The 26614-nt window shown below is 44.2% G+C and overlaps 1 protein-coding gene across 5 annotated transcripts in view; it reads left to right on the forward strand.

The window, feature by feature from the left end:
• Positions 1-25308, forward strand: part of STRA6 (stimulated by retinoic acid 6) — a 206980-nt gene extending 181672 nt beyond the window's left edge. For all 5 annotated transcript variants that reach the window (XM_030187036.1, XM_030187047.1, XM_030187029.1 and 2 more), the window contains 6 exons: positions 285-418; positions 9446-9563; positions 15824-15925; positions 20072-20235; positions 21672-21812; positions 23024-25308. In XM_030187036.1, coding sequence (XP_030042896.1) covers positions 285-418; positions 9446-9563; positions 15824-15925; positions 20072-20235; positions 21672-21812; positions 23024-23199 — 835 coding nt within the window. In that variant the 3' untranslated portion in view covers positions 23200-25308. The remainder of the gene's footprint in view (positions 1-284; positions 419-9445; positions 9564-15823; positions 15926-20071; positions 20236-21671; positions 21813-23023) is intronic.
• The last annotated feature ends 1306 nt before the right edge of the window (positions 25309-26614 follow it).

Here is a 26614-nt window from a genome sequence, read left to right on the forward strand (position 1 = left end):
CTAAAAGCTTCTACAGTTCTGGATAATTTTTATTAAAATAATGAAATATGTTTCCTTAAAAAAACATTCAAGAAAGGTACTTTTATGCCGGGCACCTCCAGAAAGCTGCTTCTCCGTGATCAGACCACTTGAGTAGCACTGTTAATCTTTATGACTTGATTCTAAGCAGACCCCTGTGGGTTTAATGATTGTTGTGCATAAATCCAATTTCTCCTTTAAGTTGGGAACCCCCATCCCAGTAAGGCTGACTTAAGATTCTTTCTTTTCTTTGCCTCTTCATATAGGACCAATCTAAAGGCTCTATACAGAGGGGCTGTCTCTGATGTCTTCCACTTCCCCCAAAAGCTGCGACCAACCCATTCAGCCATAATCTCTTGGATGAGTTTTACCAGCTACCAGGCTGCGCTCACCTGTTTAGGTAATACATCACCATCCAGGCTGTTAATAAAATCAATTCACCAAAAGAAACAGAAGAACAAAACTCCACACTCGGCAACGCAAAGCAAGAAACAGTGGAGGAAACAAAGATATCAGGTGCACTGATGTCCTTTAATAAATTTCTTCACGGAACGACAGTGACTCGACTCGAGATTTGTGAAGCTTGGGACAGACGCTCTGCCGGTAAAGGCTCCCAACCAGTACAAAATCATGTCTTTCGTACTGTAACCCCCTAATTTTATAAACTTGCGACCACAATTTTATGTTTTATGAGCAAAGTTACACATGCAAGTTATAGAATGATGAAAATACAAAATAAGGTTGAGATCCCCATGAGAAATGACAACAGAAGAAACAAAACGTCTATGGTACAAGCAAAAGGGACCTGACACAGGCAATCTAGAAAATAGCTTTGAATATAACTTTGAAGATAGCATCGAATCATAGATGATGGTAGAAAAGACCAGCTGGCCCATTCAATGTGCCCTATTATTTGAAAAGTCCAAGAAAATCCATTTTACAAACCCACAAAATGTAATCTGTGACCCAATAACAATGTACAACTGCAACCAGTTAGGTAGAGATTATTATCCAGGTAAAACACAGACTCAAGGACAATGATAATTCAACCAGGCTGGTTGCCCAGGGTGACTGTAACACTGAATATTTCTATGAGAGGTTTGAGGCAAAATAAAAAGATAATGGGCCTGATATTCAACTGGTGGTGGACAGTGCTTTTGCTGTCCGCCGCCACCATTAAACTTGGATATTCAATACTGAGCCATTTCTGACAACCGGCATTGAATATCTGGGTTTCTTTTTTTTTTAATTTTTATTTAATCATTTCTTTCAATAACTTTACAAGCAATAATACTTGCACAGAAAAGAGAAATTAATACAAGAAATTAAATGAAAAACATATAAAAAGAAAATAAATCTGGGTTTCTTTTAAACTGCTGAAATGTTAACTGATTATGTCGATATTCAGTGCTCACCAGTTAACATTTTAGCGGTTAAAGATAGGACAGCTATTTATACAGGCCTATTTGACCGCTAAACCTACCCAGTTAGGCACTGAATATCGGCGCCTGACCGTATAACTCGTATGATACAATTGGTTGTGCACTGGGTGCTAAACGGCAATATTTAATTATTTATTTGTTACATTGTCACCTCTTGTTTAGACTACTGCAATCTGCTTCTTGCTGGCCTCCCACTTAGTCACCTCTCCCCTCTCCAATCGGTTCAAAACTCTGCTTCCTGTACACATTAATTGATTTGATTTGCTTACTTTATTTTTTGTCTATTAGATTGTAAGCTCTTTGAGCAGGTACTGTCTTTCTTCTATGTTTGTGCAGCGCTGCGTACGCCTTGTAGCACTATAGAAATGCTAAATAGTAGTAGTAGTAGTACATTTGTATCCCACATTTTCCCGCCTGTTTGCTGAATATTAGTAGTTACGCGCTGATATGCTATTTAAGCAGTCAGCGGCCCTGTCTGGCTGGTTAAATAGCTTTGAATATCAGGGGAATTGTTATTTTAGCTCACACCTCTCGTAGAAAGGTCTTTACTCCTATGAAAGGTGCATAAAGTCAATAGCGGAACTCCACCATTGAATGAGCCTGGCAAAATGCCCAGGACCACACAATGGTAGGGGCCACTTGAAGCTGCTTCTGCCTGCAGGTTCTTCATCTCTTGAATGCAAAAATTATAGGGACAGGCTTATGAACCTCAACATGTACATGCTGGAAGAGAGGAGGGAGAGAGGAGACATGATAGAGATGTTTAAATATCTCAAGGGCATTTATGTACAGGAAGAGAGCCTTTTTCAAATGAAGGAGAGCTCTGGAATGAGGGGGCATACGACGAAGTTGATAGGGAATAGGCTTTGGAGTAACCTAAGGAAGTATTATTTCACAGTAAGGGTAGTGGAGGCGTGGAATGGCCTCCCGGTGGAGGTGGTGGAGTCGAGGACTGTTCCAGAGTTTAAAAAGGCATGGGATAAGCATGTGGAATTGCTTAGGAACAGGAAGAATTAGGGGTTACAGAGGATGGGCAGACTGGATGGGTCATATGGCCTTTAGCTGCTGTCATGTTTCTATGTTTCCTCTCTCCTCTGCCTTCCACCCACGTGACTGGCCTGGCATTGCTTTATCTTTCCCCACCCCCCCCCCCCCCCCCCCCCCGGGCTCTGTGGCTTCTCCACAGTGCTACAGCGGATGGATGGCAGAGGCAGCTCTGAAAACTGGATGTCTTTAGCCAGCAGGGCCTTTCCTCTGCCACATCCCACCTCTCTGATGCAACTTTGTGGGCAGGATGCGGCAGAGGAAGGCCCTGTCACCCAGAAACAGCTAGTTTTCAACACTGCTTCTGTCACTACTGACCAAATGTCGCAGCACCGGGGAGATGTCGGAGAGACAGGGGTGGGGAGTGGAGGGCAGGAGAGATGCTGGAGGAACAGAGGGGAGAGAGAGAGATAGCATAGGGAATGGGAAGAGAAGGGGAGTAATGATGGACCTTTGGGAAAGGGAGAATAGATGGAAGAGTGAGATACCCTAGACCAAAGGGGACACAAAAGAGAGGGGGCAGATGCTGGACTGTAGGAGGGGGATGGAAAACAGATGGAAAAGAGACAGACAGACCGAGACCTGGACCAAAGGGAAGGGAAAAAGAGCAGATGCTGGACTGGGGGTGGGGGGATGAACAGATGGAAGAGAGAGAGAAAGATCTGGACCAAAGGGGAGGAAGAAGAGAGGGGGCAGATGCTGGATTGGGGAGGGAGAGAGAGAGAGAGAGAGAAACTGGACCAGGGGAGAGAGGGGTAGAGGCATTGGACCAACAGAGGGAGGTGGAGAGAGATGCCACAGCATGAAGGGTGAGGGTGCAGAAGAAAAGGAAGAGAGGAGAGAAGCAGGAACACAGAAGAGATGCTGAGTATGGAGGAAGTACAGAGATAGAGAGGTAATATTGAATAGAAGGGGAGGAATAGGGATACAGAAGAGAGATGCTGAATATGGGGTGGGGGGGGGGGGGATAAGGACAGGGACACAGAAGGGAGATGCCAGACAGGATGGCTAGAGACACAAAGGAAAGATGGATGGTGGACATAGAGACCCTGGAGAGAATTGGGGAAAAAAAAGACTCTAGAACCAAAGCATTGCTCAGACAACAAAGATTAATAAAAAGTATTTTCTTCTTAAATTATTAACGGCCCTGTTTACAAAGGCACACTAGCATTTTTAGCATGTGCTGTGTAAACGCCCATAGGAATACTATGGGCATCTATATGATTAGTGCATGCTAAATTTTAGCGTGCTAAAAACGCTAGTGTGCCTTTGTAAACAGGGCCCTAAATGTAATATGCGAGCTTTGAAAAATGTGCACCCTCCCTCCTCCCCCTGTACTCACCACTTAGGGAACAATGGTGTTATATAGAGCCCACCTCAATTTTTCTAACCAGGGTCCAATGAGTCCTAGCTAAGCCGTTGAATGCCACCATGGCTTTCCCTGTTCCAGGGCAGGTTTGTTTAGTCCTGTTGACTAAATTTTTAATGTGCTCTTAAAGGATACTCAGAAAAGAGATGTTGGACATGGAGGGAGCATAGGGACAGGAACACAGAGGAGAGATGCTGGGCAAGGCAGATAAGGAACGAAGAGGGAAGATAGATGGTATAGAGAGAAAGGAAATTTGAAAAGGAAAGGAGACCTTTGGATAGAGTTAATTAAAAAAAAAAAAGAGAGAGAAAATCAGAAAAGAGACACTGGGACCAAAGCAATGCTAAGACAATAACGATAGAAAAAAAAAATAATTCTAGCATGTCAGCTTTGGGAAATGTGCATTTCTGATATCTTGCATTTCAACTTTTATTACTAGTACTATGGCAGGATTTCTGTATAGGTTTGGGATATGTTTGTTTTTTTGCAGGGTTTGTTTACTGGAGCTCTAACGGGATTCACCCCCCCCCAACCCAAGGTAGGGGGGTGGAGGGATTGGCCGCGGTCCACTGGGCCACCAAGAACTTCTTGTCAATGCTGGGGGGGGGGGGGGGTAGTGGGGCTGGAGACCCACCGAATCTCCAGCCCCCCAGAACCCATGTCAGGGGGGTCAGAGGGACTGGAGGTCCACTGGATCTCTAGCCCCCTGTCGCTGGGGGATCGTCAGTCCCCCACTGGGCAACCAGGGACTTCTTAGAAATGCTGGGGGGAGGTTAGGGGGGGCTGGAGACCCACCGGATCTCAAGCCCTCCCTGAATCTATGTCGGGGGGCAGCCACCATTTCGCCTTGCTCGGGGCAGGGGTAGTTAGGGTCTGGTGGTCCCATAAACTACCAGCCCCTGTGTTTGACAGGTCTTGGCTTTTGACAGCCCAGATCTGTCAAAGAAGTGCGGGAGGATGCGCTCAGGCACAATCCTCCCGCACTTCTACCCTATGATCAGAGAGAATTGTGTGCTTAAATTTGCATGCAATTATCTCTGATCATAGCTGTGGTAAAGCCCCTTAGAACGCTGTTTGGAACAGCGCAGGGCTTTTTGATCATTGAACTATTAGGGAGAGAGACTACTACTAGAAATTCAGGATAGGGTGTCTAGCTCCTCCTTGAATGTCTTGAGACTAAGGGGCCCTGTTAAGCCCTTGACCTGCAGTTAGTGCATCAGAGCAGGCTGTCAGTGTTTTGCGGCATTTTCCCATTTTCACATTCTAAACCGTGCCTAACAAACTTTTTAAAAATACTTTGGGGAGGTGGTGTGACATGGGCAGGGAATGAGTGTGTCTTCGTTAACTAGCTAGTGCATTTTGATTAGCGTGCACTAAGTGGTTAACGCAGGCTGAATTATTTTAGGAGTTCAGTGTTCCTCCAAACCTATTGCCCGATAGGACAGTCTAGCTGTCCCGTCCCAGACAGAACATTGAGAAGACTGTTTACCACTACATCTGACTCCATCACTGGATAGAATAGTGTACCTGTTCCCAACCAAATCAGGGTGTAGATAGCAGATAATAAAGCAGTGGCGTAGCTACGTGGGGCCTACTAACTCCGGCGCTGAAGCAGACTCTTCAGCTGGCGGGGTTTGGGGACCCCGCCAGCAAACAAGGTACCTCATGCGGCGGCGGGGTGGGCAGCGATGGCGAGGGAGGGTTGGTGGCGGGGGGGTTCAAGAGGGTTGTCGTCGGGGGGAGGGGGTCCAAAATGGGCAGCAGTAGTGGGGGGCGGGGGGAGGTGGCTAAACAGTGCCCCCACCTCAGGCTCTGGCCCCCCCTCCCGGTGAGGTCTGGCTACGCCCCTGTAATAAAGGAGAAGGAGGGATAGTTTAGATATAGAGATTAGAAGTTTATTGTAACTTACCAAAGCTTATTACAGGATATTTCCACATGAAATCACCTTTACTTCTGAGACACCAAAGAATATACAAGTGGTTGTAGGAATACAGTACCCCAGCTGCAAACAGGTGGTATCTGGGTCTTAGTCTTATGTGATATATTTTACCACTCAAGGTATTCATGAGAAAGCAACGCGCTACATTTGTTTCTCACAGAGAGAGAGCAGTGGCCGCCCCTCTCTAGCTTGAAGCAGGAAGTACCCTAACTTTTATAGGTTCATTCAGGATACAGGTAATATGACAGTAAGCACATCTGATTGGATCTATGTTAATGACATGGTTAACACTGATTGGCTTATGCTAATGAGTAGCTTCAAATCTTAGCTTTAACCACAAACCTTTGCAAGACCTCTGCACCTGGTCCACTAACCACAAACTTTTCCTATGAAGCCATCTGTGTCCTGTTTTTGAGGTTTTTGCACCCTAGCTCCTCCCTCATTTTGCTGCATGGTGTGTCTCAATAGCTCAGGAGCTTGCTGGAACTTCAGGCTGCGTATGCCTTGTAGCGCTATAGAAATGCTAAATAGTAGTAGTAGTAGTAGTAGTTCAGATTACGGCTAAAGGCCTGTACTTTTCTTGTCATTTTTAGATCTTGAACCAAAGTCTCAGGCCTGGGCTGCCAAATACTAATATACAAGGCATAACACAGGAGCACTTAGGGAGTCTTTTACTAAGGTGCATTAGCATTTTTAGCTCACACTAAACGCTGAGACGCCCATAGGAAAATAATGGATGTTTCAGTTTTTAGTGTGAGTTAAAAAGATAGCACACCTTCGTAAAAGACTCCCTTAATGTCTCCTCAATAAGAGGCACCTAATGCTTCTGTAAGTTTTTTTTTTTCAGGTCCTACGCACTATTGGCAATATTAGCGCACAACCTAAAAAAATCTAAAAAAGAAAAGCCCTAAAAAAAAACCACGCTAATTTTGCTGTTAGCATGCAGGAAATTCCTGCATTAAGCTGCGCTAACAACAAATATTACGTATTTTAATAAAAGGACCCCTAAGTGCAATATATTTAAATTAAATAAATGTAAAATATAAACGTTCTATTATTTACATACCCACTAACTCAAATTCCACATGCTGGTCACTCATGGGATCCAAGATGGCGGTCGGGAAGGACGTGTGAGCAGCAGCTCCCGACCAACTATTGTTTCCTGAGAGTAAGAAACTTCTCCAATTCGCTATGGGGAAGAGAAAGGGGAAACCTAATTTGCCTACCTCCACAGGCAGGGTAAACCCCTCTTCCACCCGACAGTTGACTTTAGAAGAGTCGGGTATGCTGCCTCCAAGGATTCGAGTTGACGCTTCGAGGGGCCCTGTGGAAACATCGGACCTCAGCATAGAGGGGGTGACGTTGAGTCCCCCTCCGACGGCAACACCTCCAAGACCAGGAAGAGATATGATTGCTCGGGGGATACAGCCGGCTGTGAATCCCGGAAGTGGAGCCCCAGCGGCTGTGAGTGGAGACCCCGTGGCTACTTCATTGCCTGTAGAAACATCGAACCGGGCAGGTTTGGTGGTACAATCTCCCCTGCCAGTGGGAAGTCGGGGCGAACCCTCCGTGTATCTTGGAGAGATTATAAGACCACCAGTTGTCACAATGGACTCCATTTGGGAAGCGATCCAGGATTTAAATGCCACGTTAAAGCAAGTAGCAGGTTCCTTGCGAGGAGAAGTGGTAGAAATATCACAGGCCCATAATGCCTTATCGGGAAAGGTGACGGAGCAGAAAACCAGAATGGACTCCATAGAAAATGAGGTACTATCTGCTAAAACTTCTGTGATAGCTGTTATCGAGGACAATAACTTCCAAAAAAGAAAAATTGAGTATATGGAAAATCAATTGAGAAGGAGTAATCTACGATTTTTGAATTTCCCTAAGTCTCCTCTTGTTCCTGCTAAAGAAATGTTAAAGAAATATTTTGTTGAAGTTCTGGGTTTACCCTCAGAAAGTTTTCCTCCATTAACTAAAGTGCAGTATATTTCTGGAGCTGGAACGGGAAGAACTGTTCAAACTAATCAACCTGATTTAAATTTAATGGAATTCCTCGAGAGCTCTTTGGAAGTTATTACTGAAAGGATAACATTGCTGGTGTCATTTGCTCTAGAGCTGGACCGAAATAACGTATTTAGACTTTTTTTTTCGCCACATCAATACTCCTTTACTTGGGTCTAAGATACAAGTTTTCCCTGATCTCTCCAGAGATACTCAAAAACGAAGAAAAGACTTTTTAGCGATGAAGGGAAGGGTCCTTCATTTGGGAGGGACCTTTTTACTTAAGTTCCCCTGTAAATGCTATATTTCTTTGGAATCCAATAATTATATATTCTTTGATCCGGGAAAGCTGTTAGAATTTATTGTCAGTAAAAAGTAACTTGGCATTACCCCTGGCTCATACGCTAAATCGGCTGCACTAACTCTAATCCCTTCCATCCCTTAGAAAATGTTTTCCTACACAAATGTAACTGTGTTATAAATCTAAGTTCCTAGTTCTTGGATCTTCTTAATGTGGACTAACTGATATCTACTTTATAGTGCCTGGATAAAAATATTACTTTTCATGTCATTATATTTTTCTGTATATTCTATGATTTATGTATTTTGCATAAATGTAAAGTTTAAAATTCTTAAATAAATAAAATAAAAAAAAAATTCCACATGCTGTCTCCTTCCATAGCAGGGGAAGGTACCGACTGAGCCTCTTCAGTGGGGAAACAGTTAAATCATACCCACATCTCACTTCCTTTCCTCTCATTCCCACTACCAGTTAGAAGAGGCATTTTTTACTGGTTAGACGACTCAGTGGATGCCCTTGCGCTATATTATGTTATGTTTTATGTTATATACTTTTGCCTGCTCTTTTTCTCTTTTTTATGGTTGGCATTCCTTTCTGTGGTTGTTTTTGATTGTATTGCTCTGATTATTTTTTAAATGCACCTTGCTTTAATAGTTGTCCTTAAGCAGGTTATCAGATAAAATAACCTTGAACCTTGATTATATAATGCTCCAGTATAAAATTCAGGGCTGGCTTAAGGCAAGAGCCAGGCAAGCCATTGGCTCATGGCACCAAAAACCTGCCATAGCAGCAAAGCCTTCACAGTGGCAAGAGCGTGTTTTACTCTCAATTGTCTTTGCAGCCGCCGCCGGTGCCTCACGGTGAGAACAGGTACTTCTATTCTCATGTTTAAACTTGCAGAAGTGCTGGCCATTGCACAGGGAGAAGAGCACAGTGATGAGAACAAAACAATGAGCTTTCACCGCTGTTTAGAGAAAGGGAAAGAGCTGGTGCAGGTAGTGATGCAGATGGATTGGGGGGGGGGGGGGGGGGGGGGGGGGAGGGGAGGGCACCATAGCAAAAAAATTGGCCCAGGATGCAAAAACACTTTGAACCAGCACTGATAGTATTTCCATTTTAAACTGTAGCACATATGATCCATTAAAAAGAGATCAATTATATACTGTTAACTGATTGCACAGTATCTGTAGGTTGATTGAGAAACAGAGCCATTAGTTACACCCTGTGCTGAATTCAGAGTGGGTACTGGTATAAAGGCTGGTGTGGGTATAATGGACAGTGTAAGTGAGGGATATCACATTTCTTCTTTCTCATCTCTGTGTTCCCAGGTCTCCTCCTCCAGCAGACGGTTTTCTTCCTTTGTAATGTGTTTTTCGCATTCCTGGTCATCATTCCCCTGGCCTATGGCAGAAATCTGATCCTTTTCAAATTCTTGAAGGCTATGTGGTAGGTATTTGATTTCACAGCACAGTGTGCCTGGAGAGGATGAAAGAGGATGTGTTAAGTACAGGGAAGACCCAGTTCTCTGTAAAGCTCTAAAATTATTTTGTCCAGCCATAAGAAAGTAACCTGCGAAGTTTTAGAGTGGTTAGTGGTATCAGCAAGTACTACATAGGTCCAGGTCTGTAATTATCCAGTGTACCTTGAATGTAATTCACCTTGAGTTACTACTGAAAAAGGTGTGAGCAAAATCCAAATAAATAAAAATTAAATAATAAGTAAAATTAAGGATGGTCAAAGAGAACAGACACTCCAAAGCGAAGGTGGGTCAGGGAGGAAAGGAGGGAAGTCCGAAGGGAGGCGATCAGCTGTTACAATGTGCAGGACGTCAGCATGCAACAGAATGAAGACTTTTTTGCACCGACTGCAGGACGAAGAGGACGTCGGTTGGTGGGGATTGGGGTCCCCTGTCAGTAAAAGCGAAGGTACAATGGTGGAAATAAGTATTTGATCCCTTGCTGGTACAATGGTGGAAATAAGTATTTGATCCCTTGCTGATTTTGTAAGTTTGCCCACTGACAAAGACATGAGCAGCCCATAATTGAAGGGTAGGTTATTGGTAACAGTGAGAGATAGCACATCACAAATTAAATCCGGAAAATCACATTGTGGAAAGTATATGAATTTATTTGCATTCTGCAGAGGGAAATAAGTATTTAATCCCTCTGGCAAACAAGACCTAATACTTGGTGGCAAAACCCTTGTTGGCAAGCACAGCGGTCAGACGTCTTCTGTAGTTGATGATGAGGTTTGCACACATGTCAGGAGGAATTTTGGTCCACTCCTCTTTGCAGATCATCTCTAAATCATTAAGAGTTCTGGGCTGTCGCTTGGCAACTCGCAGCTTCAGCTCCCTCCATAAGTTTTCAATGGGATTAAGGTCTGGTGACTGGCTAGGCCACTCCATGACCCTAATGTGCTTCTTCCTGAGCCACTCCTTTGTTGCCTTGGCTGTATGTTTTGGGTCATTGTCGTGCTGGAAGACCCAGCCACGACCCATTTTTAAGGCCCTGGCGGAGGGAAGGAGGTTGTCACTCAGAATTGTACGGTACATGGCCCCATCCATTCTCCCATTGATGCGGTGAAGTAGTCCTGTGCCCTTAGCAGAGAAACACCCCCAAAACATAACATTTCCACCTCCATGCTTGACAGTGGGGACGGTGTTCTTTGGGTCATAGGCAGCATTTCTCTTCCTCCAAACACGGCGAGTTGAGTTCATGCCAACGAGCTCAATTTTTGTCTCATCTGACCACAGCACCTTCTCCCAATCACTCTCGGCATCATCCAGGTGTTCACTGGCAAACTTCAGACGGGCCGTCACATGTGCCTTCCGGAGCAGGGGGACCTTGCGGGCACTGCAGGATTGCAATCCGTTATGTCGTAATGTGTTACCAATGGTTTTCGTTGTGACAGTGGTCCCAGCTGCCTTGAGATCATTGACAAGTTCCCCCCTTGTAGTTGTAGGCTGATTTCTAACCTTCCTCATGATCAAGGATACCCCACGAGGTGAGATTTTGCGTGGAGCCCCAGATCTTTGTCGATTGACAGTCATTTTGTACTTCTTCCATTTTCTTACTATGGCACCAACAGTTGTCTCCTTCTCGCCCAGCGTCTTACTGATGGTTTTGTAGCCCATTCCAGCCTTGTGCAGGTGTATGATCTTGTCCCTGACATCCTTAGACAGCTCCTTGCTCTTGGCCATTTTGTAGAGGTTAGAGTCTGACTGATTCACTGAGTCTGTGGACAGGTGTCTTTCATACAGGTGACCATTGCCGACAGCTGTCTGTCATGCAGGTAACGAGTTGATTTGGAGCATCTACCTGGTCTGTAGGGGCCAGATCTCTTACTGGTTGGTGGGGGATCAAATACTTATTTCCCTCTGCAGAATGCAAATAAATTCATATACTTTCCACAATGTGATTTTCCGGATTTAATTTGTGATGTGCTATCTCTCACTGTTACCAATAACCTACCCTTCAATTATGGGCTGCTCATGTCTTTGTCAGTGGGCAAACTTACAAAATCAGCAAGGGATCAAATACTTATTTCCACCACTGTAGGCAGCGTGGGGGGGGGGGGATCGAGAGGGTCGTCGGGAGGGGGGTCCAGGATGAAATCTATGGGGGCCCAGGCCCCCTCAGGCCCCACATAGCTACCCCACTGGTTTGAAGAGAGGATTTCTTTTGGTTTCCAGTTTAAATTTTGCTGGTTTTATTTCCTTTGGAAGTGGAATTATGCCTGCGCAAGCCTATAAGCAAAAGTACTGAGAGAGAAATGTGCATAAGTCCAGACACAACTGAACATGAAAGCACACATTGGCGCCTGTTTTCTGTGCTTAAATATAATCCTTCCAAATACAAAAAAAAATTGAAAAGCTTTTATTTAAGGACACAGAAGAGTGATGCTGATGTGTGCTGCACAGTCGGGTTTGCCTGGCGCACGCGCACAAGAGCTGCGCTTACTACAAAACTCTTCTGCATGTGCACCAAGCACACTCCTCCCCCTTGCTTTTGCTTTTACAGGGCACATATAATTTGAATATCATTTCTTTTGAGCGTTGGAGAGCTAATTTTCTGTGGTGTTCTGACAGTATGGATTGAATGCTTGTTGGCTGTACCGCAGGAGTTCTTTGAATCAGTCCTGGAGACAGGCATGAAGTGAACTTAGCCCTTCAAGAAAACAAAGTTCTTTACTAAGGGCAGCAATCCTGTTCTTGTAACGTTAAATCTGTATTGCAGAAACCTGTGTAGTAAGGACAGCAACTAAGAGCAATGGCCTGTGTTTCCATCACTAACTTGAGCAGTAGGAGAACAGGCCAGAAACAGTAAGAGAGCTTTCTGTACCATCAACATATGAGAACTGGAAGGCCTGGTAGAGTATGCATTGGTATTAGTTCACAAAGTAGTGCAACTTTATTAGTCTCGATATTGGAAATCATTGACATGAAAATGATATCTAACTGTACAACAGGTTTAGCTCCAAAGCTCTGCTCTTATCAAACATTTCATATTATGCTTTTAAGAAAATGTGCAGGTTTTCCCAAGCATAGCCGCCGATAGGCAGAGCTGGGTCCCTCCCCACTCAGGCCGCCCCTGCTCCTTCCCCTCGGGCAACCGCTAACCCCCCCCCCCCCCACCCCTTACCTTCCCACATCTTCTCTTCTCCTCCCTCAGTCTATCAATCTCGCTGCTCCTGTGTACCAGGACTCAGGTTATCACATTAACATAATCACCCAGGTCCCGACACACAGGAGTGGAAGAGAGACAGACCCCAGCGCTGGCCCCCCCTGGGATTTCGGGCCCGGGGAATCTTGCCCTCCCTCCCTCCCCCCACACTCTCGGCAGCCCTGTTCCCAAGCAGTTTTTTGACAGTCTGCATGTGAGTGGGTGCACACATGGGTGACCTCACTGTCTGATATTGTACTTCCCAGCTATCTGTGAATCCTTCACAGATTCCTACTGATATCTGCAACTCCTTAGTGGCCTGTACTGTGCTTGACTTTGTGAGTTAGGCTTCTTAGGGACCAAGTTAGGTTCCTGAAAAATAGATAGCTACGTAGGGCTTACCACTGATTTTCAGCACCATTGGGGTAATTCTGTAAAGTGGATGGAGTGGCACTCTCCCTTGAATCCTCTTTTTCATGTTTACCTTATTGTTTTCTTTTCCAGAAGGCTGCTGGCACCAGCCTCTTGTCCCTACTGCGACCTGCCTCATGAAAAAACTTCGTTTCCACAGAGGCGGGATGCAGTAGAGCAAAGAGGCCGGTTCCAGCGGCACCGTGGCAGGACAGACTATGGAAATTGCTGCCGCCTTATGGAAAAGAAAAAAAAATAAAGTAAATGTGAGGTAGAGGCAGTGGCGTACCTAGGGTAGTTGACACCCGGGGCCGGTCATTTTTTAACACCCCCCCCCCCCCCCCCAAATCCAGTACTAGGCATGCCGAGAATACAAAACACTCAGTACCTATAGAGCAATTCTACCATACCATAAGCAGTCATTTCTACGAGTCACACAAGGAAAAGGAAAGCATCTTAAACACTACAGTGAGCACTAGAACATCAATTCACCTATTGTAAAACGAAACCAGACAGAATAGTACAGATCGTAGATCCTGCACAGTCAATGCCAACTGAAAGCCATGTCTTTTTCACAAACACAGATACACCCTAATCCACTATAGAATAAGTAATCATAAACTTTCTATTTAGACAAAAATTAAACTGAACCCCCAATGCCAGACTCTGCATACAATGCAACACCACAGAAACAGAAACTGTCCCCTAGTACTGTGCAAAATATAAAGACAGCAGATGTAAATTTGAAAAAAACTAACAAGTACCAATCACCACTTTACAAATTAACAAATAGAAATAAAACAAATATAGAAAGTAAAATACCATTTTATTGGACTAATACATTTAGCTTTCAGAGGCCAAAACCTCCGTCCTCGGGTCAGTACAGTATAGTGCTGTTACAGTATCCTATCCTGACCTGAGGAAGGGGGTTTTGTTCTCCAAAAGTTAGTCAAAATGTATTAAAATTAGTCCAATAAAAAGATTACCTTGTTTACATGTTCTATTATAAACATTTAACACATCTACAATACTTTATCCTAAAGCAAAAAAAAAATAAAAAAATATATTTTATTTACAGTTTGTTGTCTCTGGTTTCTGCTTTCCTCATCTTCCTTTCACCGTCTTCCTTCCATCCAGCATCTGTCTTCACTCTCTCTCTCTCTCTGCCATCCAGTGTCTGCCCTCTCTGCCGTCCCTTCCATCCACTGCCTGCCCTTTCTCTCTGCCCCTTCAATCCACCATTTGCCCTCCCTCTCCCATCCATCCAGGGTCTGCCCTCCCTCTGGCTCCCCCTTCCATCTAGGATCTGTCCCCTCTCTCTCTCTGCCCCTTTTTTCAGCCCCCAGTTCCAGCCCCCTTCTCCCCTCTGAATACCCCCACCCCAGTCCCCTTCTCCCCTCCCCTTCTCCTGTCTGAGACCCCCACCACAGTCCCCTTCTCCCCTCCCCTGTCTGAGACCCCCACCCCAGTCCCTTCTCTCCTCTGAACACCCCCACCCCAGTCCCCTTCTCCTCTCCCCTTCCCTTCTCTCCTCTGAGATCCCCACCCCAGTCCCCTTCTCCCCTCCCCTCCCCCTCCCCTGTCTGAGATCCCCACCCCAGTCCCCTTCTCCCCTCCCCAGTCCCCTTCTCCCCTCTGAACACCCCCACCCGAGTCCCTTTCACCCCTCTCCTTCCCCACCTCAGTCCCGTTAAAACCGGCGAAGCAGCGTCGCAGGCAGCGCCTCGTGCCCTGCTTGTAAAAAAAAAAAATCAAATCTCCTTCCTTCTCCTCGTCTTGACGTCTTGACGTCGACTCGGGCCTTCCAATCAAATTGATTGGAAGGCCCGAGTCGACGTCAAGACGAGGAGGAGAAGGAAGGAGATTTGATTTTTTTTTTTTTTTTTTTACAAGCAGGGCACGAGGGGCGCTGCCTGCGACGCTGCTTCGCCGGTTTTTTTAATGTGCAACGCCACAGGAACGGCCACGGGAGGCTGCGGGAGCGGAGCACCCCCCCCCACCCACTGGCACCCGGGGCGGACCGCCCCCACCGCCCCCCCCCTTGGTACGCCACTGGGTAGAGGGTTGAGGAGGGAAGGGAGGAGATGCCAGACCGAGAAAAGGTGGCATCTCAACCCTGCCTCGGGCAGCAGATTGCCTTGGGCCACCCCTCCACCCAGCCAGTCAGGTTTTGAGGACATCCACAATGAATATGCATGAGATAGATTTGCATACAATGGAGGCAGTGCATGTAAATTTCTCTCATGCATATTCATTGTGGATATCTTAAAAACCAGACTGGCTTGGTGTGTCCCGAGGACTGGGTTGAGAACCCCTGCTCTAATGCTAAGTTATGCACATATCTCTACCACTTACATGCAAACACTTACACCAGCTCTACAACTGGCATAAGTGCTTGTGCCTAACTGCATGTGTGCATTATGTACCCAGTTACGCTACTGTTCTACGAAGGAAAGTAGGTGACCTCTAGGTGCCTATATATAGGAGCATTGTTATAGAATTAAGACCTAGATCTCTTAAATTTAGGCCTGCATTTGCCTACAGTTTCCAGCTGAAAAACTAGATACAGAGCATTGTTCTGGAAAATGGACCATTTTTGTAATCTTTTACCTCCTGTTAATTTTCATCCAGGCCTGTCTTGCTAATGATGGCGTTGGTGGTGATTTTGCAGCATCTGTCTGCTCGTTTTGCTTTCCTGCATAAGGAACACCTGCAGCAGGAGGTGACCAACAGGTAAGAGCTATAGGTATGCCCCCTGCAGGGTGAAAATAAGCATTCAGGAGTAATCTATGGCCATTTGAAGACTCTGGTCTCCTTTTACTAAGGTGCGCCGAAAAGTGGCCTGCGTTGGTGTAGATGCCTGTATTGGACGCACGCAGGTTCATTTTTTTAGCACACCTGGAAAAAGGCCTTTATTTTTTGGCCGGACGTGCGGCAAAATGAAAATTGGCGTGTGTCCATTTTGGGCCTGAGACCTTATTGCCACCCATTGACTTAGGGGTAAGGTCTCGCGTGTTAACCGGGCAGTAATCGTCAGTGCGCGTACAATGCCGATTACTGTTCGGTTAGTGACGTGCACTGGAACTTTTCCCAAATGCTTAAAAAATAAAATTATCGCCCAGGCAACATAGTAGCCAGGCGGTCATTCCAAATTGGTGCAAGTTGGGCACATGTAGGCGCCTATGCGGCTTAGTAAAAGGGCCCCTTTGAGATTTACTTAATTGTCTCATACTCGGTGAAATGAATCAGATGTAATTTTTCCCTGTTTTAGAAAGAGGTTTTGGGGGTTTTGACATTATAAACTATTTATTCAGACAGAGTTTTAATTATTAAGTACTTGGAAGATTTTGTATTGTTTTATATCTTATGTAAACCATCTCAAATCTTTATTGATAGAAGCAAGCTGTAGGTGCCTTTTAAAATTAATTAAAATCAACACAATAATTTTATTCCTATCAAGCAGCCATTTGAATTATGAAAAGCTGTGGACTGTAGAAAGGTTTTGGTGAAATTCTTTAGTTTTGATTTTCTCCACACTGCTGCATGCTGTGAAATGCAAATTTTCAGAAAGTTTAGATGCTTAAGTTTCAAGTTCATAATGACTTGATATACTGCCTTTGATGGACCTTTCAGAGTGGTTCACAAATACAATCTATACAGAAAGCTGAAAGGAAATACATAAATACATAAGTAATGCCACACTGGGAAAAGACCAAGGGTCCATCGAGCCCAGCATCCTGTCCACGACAGCGGCCAATCCAGGCCAAGGGCACCTGGCAAGCTTCCCAAACGTACAAACATTCTATACATGTTATTTCTGGAATTGTGGATTTTTCCCAAGTCCATTTAGTAGTGGTTTATGGACTTGTCCTTTGGGAAACCGTCTAACCCCTTTTTAAACTCTGCCAAGCTAACCACCTTCACCACGTTCTCTGGCAACAAATTCCAGAGTTTAATTATGCGTTGGGTGAAGAAAACTTTTCTCTGATTTGTTTTAAATTTACTACACTGTAGTTTCATCGCATGCCCCCTAGTCCTAGTATTTTTGTAAAGCGTGAACAGACGCTTCACATCCACCTGTTCCACTCCACTCATTATTTTATATACCTCTATCATGTCTCCCCTAAGCCATCTCTTCTCCAAGCTGAAAAGCCCTAGCCTCCTTAGTCTTTCTTCATAGGGAAGTCGTCCCATCCCCGCTATCATTTTAGTCGCCCTTCACTGCACCTTTTCCAATTCTACTATATCTTTCTTGAGATGCGGCGACCAGAATTGAACACAATACTCAAGGTGCGATCGCACCATGGAGCAATACAATGGCATTATAACATCCTCACACCTGTTTTCCATACCTTTCCTAATAATACCCAACATTCTATTCTCTTTCCTAGCTGCAGCAGCACACTGAGCAGAAGGTTTCAGTGTATTATCGCCAACGACTCCCAGATCCCTTTCTTGGTCCGTGACTCCTAACGTGGAACCTTGCATGATGTAGCTATAATTCGGGTTCTTTTTTCCCACATGCATCACCTTGCACTTGTTTACATTAAACGTCATCTGCCATTTAGCCACCCAGTCTCGTAAGGTCCTTCTGTAATTTTTCACAATCCTGTCGCAAGTTAACGACTTTGTGTCATCAGCAAATTTAATTACCTCGCTAGTTACTCCCATCTCTAAATCATTTATAAATATATTAAAAAGCAGCGGTCCTAGCACAGACCCCTGAGGAACCCCACTAACTACCCTTCTCCATTGTGAATACTGCCCATTTAACCCCACTCTCTGTTTCCTATACTTCAACCAGTTTTTAATCCACAATAGGACATTTCCTCCTATCCCATGACCCTCCCAATTTCCTCTGTAGCCTTTTATGAGGTACCTTGTCAAACGCCTTTTGAAAATCCAGACACACAATATCAACCGGCTCCCCTTTGTCCACATGTTTGTTTACTCCTTCAAAGAATTGAAGTAAATTGGTCAGGCAAGATTTCCCCACACAAACGCCGTGCTGACTTGCAGGCTTATTTTTGAAAGAGATCGCCGGCGGTCTTCCAACACAAATCGGAAGATGGCCGGCCATCTCCTAAAACCGGCCAAATCGGTATAATCAAAAGCCGATTTTTGGACACACTCGCCAGCATTCAGTTGCGGAGGCGGCCAAACTTCAAGGGGGCGTGTCGGCAGGGTAGCGAAGGCAGGACATGGGTGTGCTTACGAGATGGTCGGCTTCAGCTAATAATGGAAAAAAGAAAACCGGCGATGACGAGCATTTGGCTGGTTTTACTTGGTCTATTTATTTTCATGACCAAGTCTCAAAAAGGTGCCCAAACTGACCAGATGACCACCGGAAGGAATCGGGGATGACCTCCCCAAACTCCCCCAATGGTCACCAAACCCCTCCCACCCAAAAAAAAAAAAAACTTTAAAACATTTTTTTGCCAGTCTCTATGCCAGCCAGCTCCATGACAGCAGTATGCAGGTTCCTGGAGCAGATTTAAAACCAGGTGCACTAAACTGCACGGAAGAGTCCTTCCTTACTGATCCCTTAGCGAATCGGTAAGGGAAGGGCATGCATGAAGGAAATCGCATGCAAATAAGCTGCTCATTTGCAAGTAAATTTCTTTCCCTAGGAAGCCAGTCGGCCAGCTCGTAAAAAAAAAAGGATCTTGTTGATCAGTTATGTTATGACTTACTTGTTCTGGAGTGCTGTATTTTGTGATACTGTTTTGGGAAATGTTCAATAAAGACTTCATACAAATTTTAAAAAGTCCCTGCCGTGCATTTTCCCTTGATGGCCATCCCTGACGTGCACTTCCCTTAATGGCCGTCTTTCTCCGTGCACTTCCCTTAGCCGGGTTTGAGATGGCCGGTTCCAGTTTCCATTATCGCTGAAAAACAAAGTCGGCCATCTGAAACCCAGTGATCTATAGAATTTGGCCGGCCCCAACCCTATTATCAAAAAAAAAGATGGCAAGCCATCTTTTTCGATAATACGGTTCCAGACAGCTCTTTGCGGCGCTGCCAAAATAGATGGCCAGCCATCTATTTGGCCGGTGCCATTCGATTATCCCCCTCTTGGTCTCAGTAATCCATGTCCTTGGATGTCCTCTGTAATTCTGTTTTTGATAACAGCCTCTACCATTTTCCCCGGCACCGACGTCAGACTCACCAGTCTATAATTTCCCGGATCTCCCCTGGAACCTTTTTTAAAAATCAGCGTTACATCTGGTAATGGGAAAGAAGAGATTAACTTTGATAGGCGAGGAACAAGTTAGGCACCTAAACTCTTTGATCTTTGAACCTAGTGACCAGGTGGCAGATAACGAGCATACAAATATATTCTGCATCTCCATTTTCATCTAGTGGTGACCACTTTTCCATCAGGCTTAGGAGTTGTGACAAGAATTCATATCTATTATGGGAACCTATTGATCCTTTGGCTTTCCTTGATGATTTTGTTGCTTGAGGCCAGTGGCGTAGCCACAGGTGGGCCTGGATGGGCCAGGGCCCACCTAATTAGGGCTCAGGCCCACCCAACAGTAGCACACATTTAGCGGTAGCTGGTGGGGATCCCAAGCTCCACCAGCTGAAGACTTCCACCTGATGGAAATGAAAATGCTACTCTCCAGTACTTGCACATGCTTAGTTTTCAGCGCATGCGTGCTGCAGACTGCCAAGCTGGAAAGAAGCGTTTTCCTGCCAGCTGAGATTTTTTTTTTTTGTGGTGGTTGGGGGGGGGGGGGGGGGGGGGAGAAAACTTGGTGCCGACCCACTTCTTGCCTAGGCCCACCCAAAATCTGTTGTCTGGCTACGCCCCTGCTTGAGGCACAAACATTTCTTTTGCATTTATTTACCCTTTCATCTGTTCTGGTCTCACAGGCGGATCCTTTATCTGCTCACCTATTTGTTGTTCCCTGTGAACTTCTTGCTGGGGCTTCTGGTGGGCATCTGGAGGATTGTCATTTCTGCACTGTACAACATTGTCCACCTGTGCCGGCTAGATTTGAGCCTCCTTCACCATGCTGTGGAGTGCTTTGACCCTGGTAAGCAGCAATAGCACCATTTCTTGCTCCTAGAATAGGCTAAAGACAGTGTGCAGTTTGTCAGCTGTTTACTTGGATGTTTGATTTTGTTCATGGAGTTGATCTCTGTTCACAAAACACAGAACCTGAGGAGTTTACAAGGTTTCAGCTTAATTTTACATTTTGGTAATCACAACATTTTAGCTGTTTTTTGTGAATGTCCTGTTGTTTCTGCATTCGAAAACCTTTTTATAGTGTTAACTTGATGCAATATATCAAATCAAAGAAGAGAAATAACGTAATAGCATAACAATTTGAAAGGCAAAAATAATGCCTTTCAAATTTCAAATTGTTCTGTTTTAATTTTAGCATATTTTTGGAAGTATAAATCCTTCCAGTTAACATTTACTGAAGTTCCAGGCAGGCCCCCTTTCCTCCAGAGGGTGGCAGGCCCCAAAATGATCTGATCAGATTTTGTAAAAGGGGTCATGGACTTGATATAATGCCTTTCTGTGGTACAACCAAAGTGGTTTACACATTTTGAACGCAGGTACTTTAAGTGAGGTTTATAGAAAAGTGTTTTTTTTTCAGCGCTGATTTTTTTTACGTGCCATATATAGAATCTAGCCCAGATATTCTTGCTTGTTCCTTCATTCCACATTTAGGCTAGACGTGCATAGACCTGCCATCTTTTACAATGCAGGCTCAAAGTTATGGAATAGTTGGCCATTACGGTTACATGAACTAAAAAGTATGTGCACTTTAAAGATGTCTTTAAAGGCCTTTTTATTTCAACAAGCACACTGAGGTCCTTTTTACTGCAGTGGGTAAAAAGGCCAAAAAAAGACGTGGCCATGCAGTAAGATTGCTGTTATCATTTGGCTATATGGGGAGAAGCACTTACTGACACCCACTGAGGTGGCAATAAGGGCTCCAGCACTAATCCAGCAGTAACTGGGTTAGCCCCCTGTGGAAATACATTTTTTTAATATCTTCACTAGTGCCAGAAATGTCGCGTGTTGGGGGTGGAACTACTGCCGCTGCCCATGTTGAGCCGGTGGTAGTTCCAGATTGGCGCATGGTAAGGGCTTACCGCCACTTAGTAAAGTTTGTTAGTGTAACTTTAGATTTGCACATATTTATAAAATTATTGTTAACAAAGATATGTGACACAGACAGAAAAAGAAGTTCTGAAAATCTGAGAAAAAAAAAGCCAAACTGAAAACAAAGCAAGAATATTCTCCCTTTGTGCATTCCTAGTAAGTATGCGTATTGCACAGTATTCTCTGTGAGCATTGCTTCAATAAGGTGGTAATTAAATTCTAATAAATAAAGAGCTGTATTGTATATGGGGTACTAAGCTGTGTCTTATGCATCTCCTTGCATGCTGCATGGATCCATCTGTCTGTGGGTATACAAGGTTGCCTTTTTTTTTTCCACACGTCTCTTTCTTACAGCTTACCGCAATTACTGCCATTTCTTGAAGATCGAGGTCAGTCAATCCCACCCACTGCTGAAAGCTGCCTGCTTTGTACTGCTTCAGCTATTATCCAGGCATGAAGGACAGACTAGAAATAAACCCACTGATGTGGAAGAAGGTACAATCTCTCTCTCTGAGAAGGAGCCTGATTTCTTGTGTAATGGCTCTATCTTGGGAAGTGTTCAGGAACTTTAGACTGAAGTTGTATGAAATCTTTATAAATTGTCATTTTCCCTCTATCCAAATATTGATGAGGAAACCTGTTTAAAGAGGGGCAGTTCCAGGCAAGGATTTGTGGTGACATTTTTTTTGCTTTTTGCACATGCAACCCCCTATGCAGTTCGCTAACAGCCATATTCCATGTGTAAAAATTGCTTTACACACACAAAAAAGTTATAAAATGATCCCGCGTGCCTATATAAACACTTGCAATTATAAAATCATCTCCAAAGGGAGTCATTTTCAAATCAATCTAGCAGACTTAAAAAGGATTAATGCTCTTAGATTATCTTGTCTAGAAAATGTCCTTTTTAGCCTGGTGAAAAACACACACGGAGGAGCATTTTTGATACGACTAAGTCCGACTTTAGGCATTGTGCAAAAAACGTCCAAAATCTGAATAAGAAAGAAGTTCATTTTTGGCATGCACCAAACTCAGAATTACCACCAGGTACTCACGCTAGCCAGGCGGTAATGCTGATTTGATGTGGGCTGTACGCGCATAGGCCCTTACGCACCTTTGTAAAAGGGCCCACTGTAACTTAGATCAGTTCCTTATTGCTTGCTTAACTATATGAAGAACTTGTCTTGATTTTAGCTAAGCATCCAATTATCCCAACTGACTCTGTACCACGCATCGTGTTCCCATTGTTGGTCCCTCAGCTATATGATAAGCCGTATTGTAGAAACTATTTAGCATCATATCTATATTAGTTGAATGCTCTAATGCATGCTTATTAGGTGTATCATTAGTATTATGCCAACATTGTATTATATCTCTGGTATTTGAGTTCCACTGCTAAGTGTGTATATTTTTGATACTGTTTCGCGGTACTTTAATTATTAGGTTTCAATTTACTGTTTTCAAGTTTACCTCGTTTAGTGTATTTATGTTTATTCTTGGTCGTTTTACTATTGTTATGCTGTTAACAAAATTGGAAGTTTTATGTTAAACTGTACCTGCCTGCTGTATACCGCCTTGGGTGAATCTCTTCATAAAGGCGGTTAATAAATCCCACAGTTCAGTCTTTCTACTGCACTAAATATTATGAGATCAGTGAAAACAAAATCTGGGATAGGTGTGAGTGACTAGATTTTATGTTTCTGCAGGGATACAGCTGATGCAGAGCAAGAAACCAGTGCTGAACAAAGTCAAGTCAAAGCAGGCCAGAGTGAGGTGGTGGGTGGCCTACACTCTTCTGAAGAACCCTTCTCTCTTGGCCTCTAGAGCATCTTTTCTCTTCCAGTGCACTTCCAATGGAGCTCAAACAATGTCCTCCTCCTAGGAAACGCCAAGAAGCGTGGAGGCCATCACCAGCTAGAACAGGATGCTGGCACTGGACATTCACTCATTTGCTAAGGTCATTTGATATACTAAAATGGGTATTCTCCTCTGCTGTATCCTTTCCAGTGCACCTTCAATAGGTTTCTTAGAAGAAATTAGAAACGATACTCAATGCATGGCTGATGATTAGTGGCTGTGCAACCTGGTGATAAATATCCACAATTTGATGAATTCACTTGCAAATTTGTCTTTACGATTTGGTGTTGTGCTTTTCCATGTTCATAGATATACAGACATTCACAGCAAGCTTTAACAGCAAAACTCCTAAGTAAATATGTAGTCCTGAAAAGGTTTGAGCAAGCAGCAATTTTTTTTTTTTTTTTTTTTTGGGCGAGGGGGGACACTGGTGAAGCTCATTCTGGTACCTCTAATTAAAAGTTAATATGAAGCTAATTAAATTCAATATAGCAATTGTCTTTTCCATAAAACATTCCAAATTGGTTAATGACAAACTAAGACGTTCCTCAGTGTATGTTTATAAAGGAATGCTTTGCCAGTTGTTAGTTGGAGGAAGTGTGTATTCAGAGCATCCCACTGTCACCAATTTGCCCTCCTGTTCCTCACACTTCCATCTACCAGTGAAATGTCTTTCTGAGAAGAACTGGCCTATATTCATTATTTCATGCTAAACTGTCCACCTTTGGAGCATTTGAAAGTTATCAGAGACTACTAAAACTTAGGGAATGATTTTCAAACTGGCCACCTAGGTTCACTGTTCAAAAGGAAAGGGCCAAGTGTGCATTCCTTTTGAAAATTCCGACAGGTACTTTTCTCCACATGTAATTTTTTTATGCTGCCCAATATTCAGCACTATTTAACCAGTCAGAATGGCTGCTGACCAGTTAAATAGTGCTTAACTGGCAATCCCCTGCTGAATATCCCCAATTAGTGGCTAGCAGATAGTTGGTTATATTGCATGATATATCCGCCAATTTTTAAACTGGGATTAGCGGCCATATTTGGCCACATCAAACCCTGGAGTATCTCTGGCTGATTTAAGGATAACCGGCTAAGTTTGAATATCGACTTAGCTGGTTATCTTCAACCCGGACAAAAATAACCCGGATATTCAATGCCGGTTACCAGAAATGGCCCGGCATTGAATATCCGGAATTAGCGCAGATCGCGGGAGTTCTCCAATCTAACTCCTGTGGTCTGAATATGGGCCCCGTGGAAAATCACTTACTTAAATATGAACTACAAACTGAGGTCATTTTAGAAACCTCATGCCACAGTTCTACCGGTGACTGGTACCATTTTGATACATGTAGGGGTCCTTTTTCTAAACCAAGGTAAAAATTATATTTACCACAGCTTAACATGGAAATTTGCCACAAGGTAACTGCAAATTTAACATAGCACCTGTTGAAGCATTCCCACATTTTTTTATTGGCAGCTGATACATTACCATTGAGATCCGTGTGTGGTACCTGTTCCTGGTTCACGTGGAATGACTTACCATACACCATCCACACCCAGTTTCCACCAGTGCCACACTCCCTGACTAAAAGCAGTTGACCATGTGCTAACTGCAAAAAATACCTCAAAGCCTCTTAATGCAGCTTTGCGCTAGCAGTTAATGTGGGATAAACTAGGCATTAAGGGCCAGATTCAGTAAATAGTGCTGAAAATTAGACGCCGGGAAAATTTGCACTCAGCGCCCTTCTATAAAGCGTGCTCCAGGCTTTGCGCTCTTTATAGAATAAAGCTTAGCACGCATTCCTGTATCCAACTTTGGGCGTGAGGATTTAACACTAACTGAAACCTGGTGTAAATCCAGATGCCTAGCGGGGGGCACTCTACCGCCAAATTCTATAACACTGTGCGTAGTTCTTTGAAACACCTCTGACCCCGCTCATTACCCTCCCCTAGCCATGCCCCTTTTGGGGTGCACTTGAGAGGATTTGGGCACAGATTCGTATAAAATCGCATGAGGCCAGGTCAGCACGCAAATCCGAACTAGAGCCAATTAACAGCCGACTCGTTACCTAATTTAGCATGCTTTAATGGGGGACTTTCCCAAGCACCAATCTCATTTCTAACACTACCCCCAAAAAAAGACTTTTGTGTTTTTGCAGGGCCCACACTAATTTTTTCCATTAGTGCACAAGACCTGCAAAAATATTAATGCGGGAGTTTTTATTACCTCCTAAGTGCTCCCGTGTAATATGCTGCTTTATGCAGTGAGCGCATGCTAATATGAACATGGTAGCTCGATAACACTTCCATCACACACCCTGTCCCCAAAAAAGTAACAAAAATAAATATTGCACAATTAGCATGCACTGATAGGCAAATTACTGCAAAATGCTTTAATGTGTTTTGCAGTATGCTTTCTTTTTTCATATTAAACATATGTTAGTGCATGCATCATATGGTTTAGTAAAAGGGCCCCTTAATGTCTTGTGCACCCCGTACCACCCCCTCAGGACTACATCCCCTAAACATGGCTAAAAGCAGGCAAGTTGTGGAACCCCCATGCATCTTGCAGCTGGACTGAAGGAGGGAGGGCAGGTTTCAAACAACAAGGTTTCCCAGCAAATGGTTTTGAAAATTGCCCTTTTAAAAAAGGAAACATGGGAGATATGATAGCCAAACATTGCTTTTTGAAATATTCAAGTCAACTAAAAAGACTTCCATTTGCTGGTACCTCCCCCATCCAGATTAGTTGTGTGGCATTACCACTAGCACACAGCACTTCATAGGAAAGTGCTCAGAAGTGTCCGACTCTCAGTCCTCACCTCATCATTTTATATAATAAAGGCATATACATACATATACTTAAAATGACTCCCATAGCAGGGGTGTAGCCAGAACTTGATTTTTCGGTGTACTGGGGACAGCAAAGCATATCTTCAGTTTTCCTTCCCCCTGGCCGCTGCCTCCCCTGCCCCCCTCCCCAAAATCATACCTTTTCTGGCAAGGATACTCAAGCCCTGCCAGTCAGAGGTGCCCTGCCTATACTGCCAAAGCAACATGGTGCTCCAGCTTCCAACTCCGTGACTTCTACACATGTTCTGTTCAATGTGAGAACTGAGTATGTGTTGAAGTGCTGACAATGGTAAAAACTCTGCAACTCAGATAGTATGGGCAGGGGCTTGGGCAGAGAATCTGTTTGGCTGGAGGGGTTTGAGCATCCCTGTTAGCCATACATCCTCCAGTGCTGCAATTTTGAAGGAAGCCTGAGCCAAAAGTGAGGGGAGCCCAGACCCCCCTCCTGTGAATATGCCACTGTCCCATAGTGAGTAAGCAGAGGGAGGGTGGAGCAAAGGTAGCTCAAAAAAATTATCCTTACTGCAGCGATATTCAGTTTATGAATTTGATCTGTTGTTAAATATCCACAAAGTCTGGTGAAT

The sequence above is a fragment of the Microcaecilia unicolor genome, chromosome 1 (genome assembly GCF_901765095.1).
Source record: "Microcaecilia unicolor chromosome 1, aMicUni1.1, whole genome shotgun sequence".
Classification (NCBI taxonomy): domain Eukaryota; kingdom Metazoa; phylum Chordata; class Amphibia; order Gymnophiona; family Siphonopidae; genus Microcaecilia; species Microcaecilia unicolor.